At 29.4% G+C, this 8,146-nt stretch overlaps 2 protein-coding genes across 5 annotated transcripts in view; both read left to right on the forward strand.

Moving 5' to 3' along the window:
- The window catches only part of LOC111617200 (rho guanine nucleotide exchange factor 12-like), a 43,621-nt gene extending 40,002 nt beyond the window's left edge, over positions 1-3,619 (forward strand). For 2 of the 3 annotated variants that reach the window (XM_023358527.1, XM_023358529.1), the window contains one exon: positions 1,958-2,927. In XM_023358527.1, the coding sequence (XP_023214295.1) occupies positions 1,958-2,269 (312 nt within the window). In that variant the 3' untranslated portion in view covers positions 2,270-2,927. Of the gene's footprint in view, positions 1-1,957; positions 2,928-3,423 lie in introns of those variants that run through there. The other variant, XM_023358528.1, reaches the window with a different exon arrangement.
- Positions 3,620-4,883: 1,264 nt separating this feature from the next.
- LOC111617202 (rho guanine nucleotide exchange factor 11-like) overlaps positions 4,884-8,146 on the forward strand; it is a 9,937-nt gene continuing 6,674 nt past the window's right edge. For both annotated transcript variants that reach the window (XM_023358531.1, XM_023358530.1), the window contains exon 1: positions 4,884-5,089. In XM_023358531.1, coding sequence (XP_023214299.1) covers positions 4,937-5,089 — 153 coding nt within the window. In that variant the 5' untranslated portion in view covers positions 4,884-4,936. The remainder of the gene's footprint in view (positions 5,090-8,146) is intronic.

Raw genomic sequence — 8,146 nt, forward strand, 5'->3', positions numbered from 1 at the left:
TGCAAAATCTTCTTTCTTCAGGATTCCTTTTTCTATGTGAAGTTTTTTGCATTTGTCTAAGCCAAACTCCATTTGTATGTCCTTAGTGTATGAGTGTGTGATTTGTAGGAGTTGATGAAGTTGTTTCTGTGTGGATGCATAAAGTTTTATGTCATCCATGTACATGAGATGTGACAGCGTAAACTGTGTTGTTTTTTCATATCTGATATTGTAGCCATAATGCATGTTGTTTAACAAGTTGGATAATGGGTTCAGGGCTAGGCAGAACCAGAGAGGACTCAAGGAATCTCCTTGAAAAATTCCTCGCCTAATGAATATCTCGTTTGTATGGAAGTGTTACTAACCCTGAGTTATTATTATTATTATTATTAAAGAGTAATTTTTATCTTGATTCTACAAAAATCCTTTAAAAGTTAAATAAGTGAATATCTGAATTTAAAATAATTAAATACAATAATAAATTTTTTAGGATATTATTTTAAAATGTTACAAATTATTCTAAATGAGAAACTTTTATTTATTTATTTATTTTAAAATTGTATCTTTGTTTTTCATATTAAAACTAAATATTTTAAAAATATTTACATGATAAATTTTTTATACCACAGCTATCAAATAATAAGCAAAAATTGTTCTATAGAACAATTTTTGCTTATTATTTGAATAAATATGAAAAAAGTTGGCAGTTATTACAATGATTACAAGAATTACAATGATTTGATATGTTAAGGAAGCTTCTCAAATGTAAATTCAATTCAAAATCTGTTATGAAAACACAAAAGTCATTAAGAGAAACTTGCATCTTCTCTTGATCTCTTGAAGAGGAGATGCAAGATTAAGTTACGCTAAATAATAATCTGACATTTCTTAATATTTATTTTTCTTGTTGACTACTGATGATGGGAGCATAGTTTGACTGTGCTTGAGGTTCATGAAAGGTTTTCATTCTTATAAAAGTAATTTGAATTGAATTACTTGTTTTTGTCATATAAAAATAGGAAATTTTAGAATGAATTATTTAAGTCATGTAAATTATTTTTGAATTTTCAATATTTAATTTAAATTGAATTTGTTATAATACAGTAATACCTTGACTTACGCTACCCTGACTTATGCGAACCCGGAGTTACGCGATTTTCAAATCTCGTTGATTCGCTTTTGTTTGAATGCCACGCAACTCTTGATTACTCACTCCCCCAACACTATTGTTTAGCTTACATGTTCAGACGTGTCGCGCGGAATTGAAACATAGCTACAATTTATTTTGTGTTATTTATTTCTGTGTTTGTTATATCTACAGAGACATGAGAGACTCTATGTGGTGATTTCTTGTAACTATGAACGAATCAACAGACGAGATAAGATTAACGAGAACATTTATTAGCATACATACATCCAACTTTGAGTTTACACAAATTGCGAAATTATACCCCGACTTATGCGGTTATCACTTGGTCCCACCTATCACGTAAGTTCAGGGTATTACTGTATTAATTTGTTAAGTTTTCATCAAGCATGATATTGATATATACACACACATGCACACAAATTTCAATTTCTTAATGAAATGTATTATTTGTTAGTAATTCTTATATATATAATTAACAATTTAAGATTATTATATTAAAAAAAATTGAAAAAAATCAGATTATATGAATTATGTAAGATTCTTCATTATTGTAAGAAAAGTTTCATTATTTCACTTAAATTTTATAAAAATATTTTACAGAACAAAAAATTGAGAACAATACAATTTTAGTAATTAATAATTAATATTTTGTATTTTATAACTTTTTCTATAATATGTTTATGCAAAAATATATTCATTTATAAGTTTTATTTTCATCAAATTATGTCTTTTTAAAGTACAATGCAGTAAAGTAAAATTGACAAAGTTTAATTGTATTAAAAGATGTAATTTTTATGTTTATAATTATAAATATTTTTAAATTCTTAGACTTTAGATTTGACAAAACATCTATTACTATATGAAGGTATACTTACGTGGCGTTTAAACAAACAGAAGTCAATTGAAGTGCATGTAATTTTATTAGAAGATATCCTTGTTTTACTACAAAAACAAGAGGAAAAATATTTTTTAAGGTTTCACAACACTAATATTCTTAGTGGTCGTGAAGATACTAAAGTTGCTCATAGTCCAATTTTGAAACTGCCTCACTTGTTTACTCGTGATGTTGCGACAGGTAATTATTTCTCCTTTAAATGTTGTGATAATATTTTAATAGTTTATAAAATCTATTTGTTCTAATTAATTAGATTTACAGTACACTCTCAGTTAACTGGCAGCCATAGGAATTGTTACATGCCAAATAAATATAGTTTTTGTTTGCTTAAGAGTTACTGTTAAAAATAGGCATAACTAATACTGCATTTCATACTGCACGTACCATGTGTGGGATATGCGAAGATCCGTAAGGTTAATATTCACAGGAGTGAATGAAGTGGATTACCACAAGGAGAGACAAGCACAAGAGATACTTAAAAACTAACTTTTTATGTACAAAAAATGTATATACAATATCCCCAAAACCTATGATACATGGCACATGGCAGTTCAATAAAGAATCCTTTGGCAAAGAACAATCAAACAAGTCTGAGAAACAGGCTGAAAATATTCACTCGGTGATATTCTATACCGGCTAATATTTCACTTATACAAAGTTTGTATCATGTTTCGCTATTCCTTTCACCGATGGAAACGGATTGTAAAACCACAAATCTCCACCACAACAAACGAAGAGAACAGTTCACCATACACAGCTACAATGGGACGACACACTCCCACAAGCTTAGCACTAGGAACCAGAATGCCCAGTTGCCGGTCCTGCACACCATATATCACCTCCACTGCCGACACAGTGCTGGCATACAAAAAACGCCCAAAACACAAAAAAAAAAAAAAAAAACATTGACAGTAGACAAAATATATATATACACTAAAAGATTAAACAGAAGCAAAAGAAAACAAATTTTTTTACAAGACAACAAAGACCGACAATATAAACAAAGACGACACACGTGCCATAAACTTTGTATTGACCTAGATATTAATATTGAAATACAGTAATTAAAAGTAAATTAAAACAAATAAAGATAACTTAATGTAACACAGTTTTATTATAAAAACATCTTTGTCAATGTAGTATGCAATTTTAGTTAAATGGTAGTCAATAAACTTGTGAAATAAACTTGTGGCATGTGAACCCTGGACTTACTTGTGGCATGGTATGCCAAGTTTAAACTTACCTTTCCACTAGAAATTGATTTTATTTTAATTTTTATTTAAACTATTATTTCTTTAATTTTTTTGTCAGTTGCTTGAGTTCCAGTTAACAGAGAGTCTACTGTATTATTTAAAAATACATTAAATAAAGAATTTTATATAAAAAATTTGCTTTCTAGAAGCTCACATTGATGAAGAGCTATTGAAATGCCATCAGTAAGACAGTAATATTGTGAACTAAAATTGATGATTGTAATACATGCATTGTTTTAGTGACTATTGTTCTGTAAATAAATTTAAAAACCTTCAGCATGGTTTTCAGTTTTTCAAAAATTATTCTTTACATTGCACGTTGTTATACTGTTTTTATGTAGAATTTATTAAGTTTTGCACATAGAATTTAGAAAGAACATGTATATTCTTTTTATATTCTACATATGTTCTACATTATATATAATTATATTCATTTTTATAACTGAAGTATAACTAAATATTTTAAAAATATTTACATGATAAATTTTTTATACCACAGCTATCAAATAATAAGCAAAAATTGTTCTATAGAACAATTTTTGCTTATTATTTGAATAAATATGAAAAAAGTTGGCAGTTATTACAATGATTACAAGAATTACAATGATTTGATATGTTAAGGAAGCTTCTCAAATGTAAATTCAATTCAAAATCTGTTATGAAAACACAAAAGTCATTAAGAGAAACTTGCATCTTCTCTTGATCTCTTGAAGAGGAGATGCAAGATTAAGTTACGCTAAATAATAATCTGACATTTCTTAATATTTATTTTTCTTGTTGACTACTGATGATGGGAGCATAGTTTGACTGTGCTTGAGGTTCATGAAAGGTTTTCATTCTTATAAAAGTAATTTGAATTGAATTACTTGTTTTTGTCATATAAAAATAGGAAATTTTAGAATGAATTATTTAAGTCATGTAAATTATTTTTGAATTTTCAATATTTAATTTAAATTGAATTTGTTATAATACAGTAATACCTTGACTTACGCTACCCTGACTTATGCGAACCCGGAGTTACGCGATTTTCAAATCTCGTTGATTCGCTTTTGTTTGAATGCCACGCAACTCTTGATTACTCACTCCCCCAACACTATTGTTTAGCTTACATGTTCAGACGTGTCGCGCGGAATTGAAACATAGCTACAATTTATTTTGTGTTATTTATTTCTGTGTTTGTTATATCTACAGAGACATGAGAGACTCTATGTGGTGATTTCTTGTAACTATGAACGAATCAACAGACGAGATAAGATTAACGAGAACATTTATTAGCATACATACATCCAACTTTGAGTTTACACAAATTGCGAAATTATACCCCGACTTATGCGGTTATCACTTGGTCCCACCTATCACGTAAGTTCAGGGTATTACTGTATTAATTTGTTAAGTTTTCATCAAGCATGATATTGATATATACACACACATGCACACAAATTTCAATTTCTTAATGAAATGTATTATTTGTTAGTAATTCTTATATATATAATTAACAATTTAAGATTATTATATTAAAAAAAATTGAAAAAAATCAGATTATATGAATTATGNAATTTTTAAATTAAATTAAATAACTAAAAGTTCATATTTAAGTTTTTGTAGATCTAATATATTTGTTCAATTTATACAGCTAATACAGAAGAACATAGTAATTTAATGAAAGCATTAGAATGTAGTAGACAAATTCTTTCTTATGTAAATCAAGCTGTAAAAGAAGCTGAAAATCAGCATAGGTTAAATGAGATACAAAAGAAGCTTGATAAATCTGCATTAGAAAAAGTTGATCATCCCATAGCCCATAATTATAAAGTAAGCATAATATTTTCTCTCTTTATTTATTTATTTAGAAATTTCATTTGGACATTTAAAAAAATAACAATACAGTAGAGCATCAATTATCTGAATCAATTTGGGACTGGGGTTGTTTGGAAAATTGATTTTTCGGATAACCGATTATGTACGAAAAAATATATTAACCTATCCCATGTTGAAATTCGTTCAAATCCTGGCATGTCCTTAAGTACCCTCTCATGATCGTGCTAGTGCTGTCAGCTAAAACATTCACACCAACAAAAATAATATTGGAGTAGCCCAAAACATAGCCAAAGATTGCAGTGCCACAGCTCTAGCGGAAATTTAAATTTGCCGACTGGAAAGCTTTCGGTTAATTGACGTTTTGGATGATCGACATTTGGATAATTGATGCTCTACTGTATATGATATTTAAATAATAAAATTGATTCTAATCGCTAAACCACTTAATGCTTTATTGGAGATATTGGTATACAGTTGGGTATGCCAGAATGAATGATGCTACAACTGATAGTTTTTATCTACAAAATTAAAATGTTACAATGAATATACTGTAGATGTTACAATGAACATGGAAGAATATTATTAGCTGATATAGCTCTTGCATGCTCTTGACATGTCAAGGTTTTTCCACTTTGATTAGAGCATTAAACTTTGTCTTTATTATAGTTTTAAGGTTCAAATATTTGTTTATTTGCATCTTTTGCTTATTTGCAATAAAAATATATTTTTAAAATTATTCTGCTATATAATTTTAGCCATGAGCCAGCAAAATAGAGTGAGAAACTTAATAAACTTAGAAACTAAGAAAGAAATAATTTTCAAGTGAGAAAGTGGAAAAAGTGTAAGAGATTGGAGTGCTGAATATGGTTTGGATAAATCAACAATCAGTATGATTTTAAGAAAATAAGAAAAGAAGAAATAATACACACATTGAAACGGAAATCTCTAGATTAAACAATTTATGTTCTAATATCATGGATCAGATGGAAACTCTTCAGTTTGGATTAGTGAAAAACAAATGGCAGTTATTATGGAAAATTTATTCATACTTTTAATAAGGAAAGATTTTATATGCTTTTCGAATTTACAGATATAATGTATAAAGTTAAATTAATTAGAAACACTATCTTAAACTGGATGTATGCAATATAATAACACTTCCAAACCTAAAATTCAGTTAAAAGAACAGAAACATTTATTACAAAACAAACACTTTTAACCTTTACAAATGCCAGTCTGAGGTTATAAAGGTAGAATGCAAATCAAACAACGAGATAAATTTGAAAGAAAATGTTTCTTGCATAAGAAGTTCCCATGCACAGGAGCTTAGTAATATATTATAAATTAAAACAAACACAGAAGAAAAGTGACATATACAAAAAATATAAATAATTACAGATAACAAAAAGTCACAAAAAACAATAAATGTACTAAGATGAACTGTTTATAAAACATTACATGGTTGTTAAATGTGCTCAAATACCACCCTCTAGGCATGCAACATAGAAGCTGTGCTCTAGATATAACATTGTATCAATATATCTCAATAATCTCAAGATATTTTAGATGCAATGGTAGTGCATTTTTATGCTGTGTCATCACAGATTTTTGGGCTATACATAATTTTTTAAAATTTTATTTTGGGTTGTATAGGGGGTTGTCAGCATGCTAGTAGGGAAGGGATACTTAAGGAAGTGTGGATTGGCAACATCACTCTTTTTTCTGCCTGATGAGGATTTACTCTGGTGAGACTATGAAAGGTGTATTTTCTTTGTGTTGGGGTGCATCGAGTAACCATGTGGTGCAGTTAGAAGTATGTGCAGGTTTTGTGTTATCGGACATAAAGTAAAAATCCATTTGCATCAACAAAAGTATTGAACATTTAGAACTTTGTGTTAGAATTATGAACTACAAATAGTGAACATTGTCTGAGGAGTATTTTTTTTGTGATTGATTCACGTGCATTTTAACATCAAGGATTCACTCATATCCAGCTCTGAATACCGACAAGTGTGTTTGGAACATAGGTGCGTATATATGTATCCTAGTGCATCTTGTAATTCTTGTATGTGTGTAAATATACTTATATATATATATATATTAAGTTTATGTACAATATATATATATATATATATATTGTACATAAACTTAATTTTTAGCAACTTTCCTTTGTCTCTCTCATCTCGTGGTAATCACACATCCACACAATAGTTTGCTTTGGATTATTGTGCTTTACACAATGCAGAAGGTGAGCTTTGTCAAAATGAACCTCTACATCTTCATCTGATGCATAGGCAACCAAGGCCATACCTCCTGTTTTTCTAGTCCTGGTGTTCCTTGAGTTTATTGAGATATACAATGCTATCTCTATAGGAATGGCTATCAACAGCAGGGACATGGCTCCTCTGAAGGGCAGTATTTGAGCACATTTAGCAATTGTGTAATCTATACTAATATTATAAAGAGGTAATGTTTGTAAGTTTGGATGTAACAGGTAATCTCTGAAACTACTCATCCGATTTCAAAAATTCTTTCACCAATATTTAGAATGGAACTTCAGGGTGGACATAGGCTGTATATTATTCCGTTAAACATTCATAAAATTAAAAGATATCATCTAGGATTAAGGCTTTTATATCCAACAGGTGGCGCTAACTCTGCCAGTATGACGACCTAAGTTTGCTTTTCTGTGAGGCATTATGCTTTTCTGTGAGGATGAACTAAAGCAGATCATCTATCTACAGTAGACCCCCCTATAACACTTAGATACGTTCCACGCTAACCAAAAATTACGTTGTAGGAATGATTAAATACGTGAGCCAATCGAAGCCCGATAGGTGGGAACTTTACGGACTAAGGCTGTACAAAAGGTTTTCTACTATAAAATTAACCGATTCTAGACTAATTCCACTCAACATTTCCAAAATACGTATAATTTTTTGAGAATAATCTGTATAAACTATGCTATAAACAAAAAATTGTAGGATTACTTACACCGTTCGACTACGCCGTTGCTTAAAGCTGGTTTTCATCGCGGAACAGCACGCGAAA

The sequence above is a fragment of the Centruroides sculpturatus genome, unplaced genomic scaffold, assembly GCF_000671375.1.
Source record: "Centruroides sculpturatus isolate CEXI.00-Female unplaced genomic scaffold, Cexi_2.0 scaffold2257, whole genome shotgun sequence".
Taxonomy (NCBI): domain Eukaryota; kingdom Metazoa; phylum Arthropoda; class Arachnida; order Scorpiones; family Buthidae; genus Centruroides; species Centruroides sculpturatus.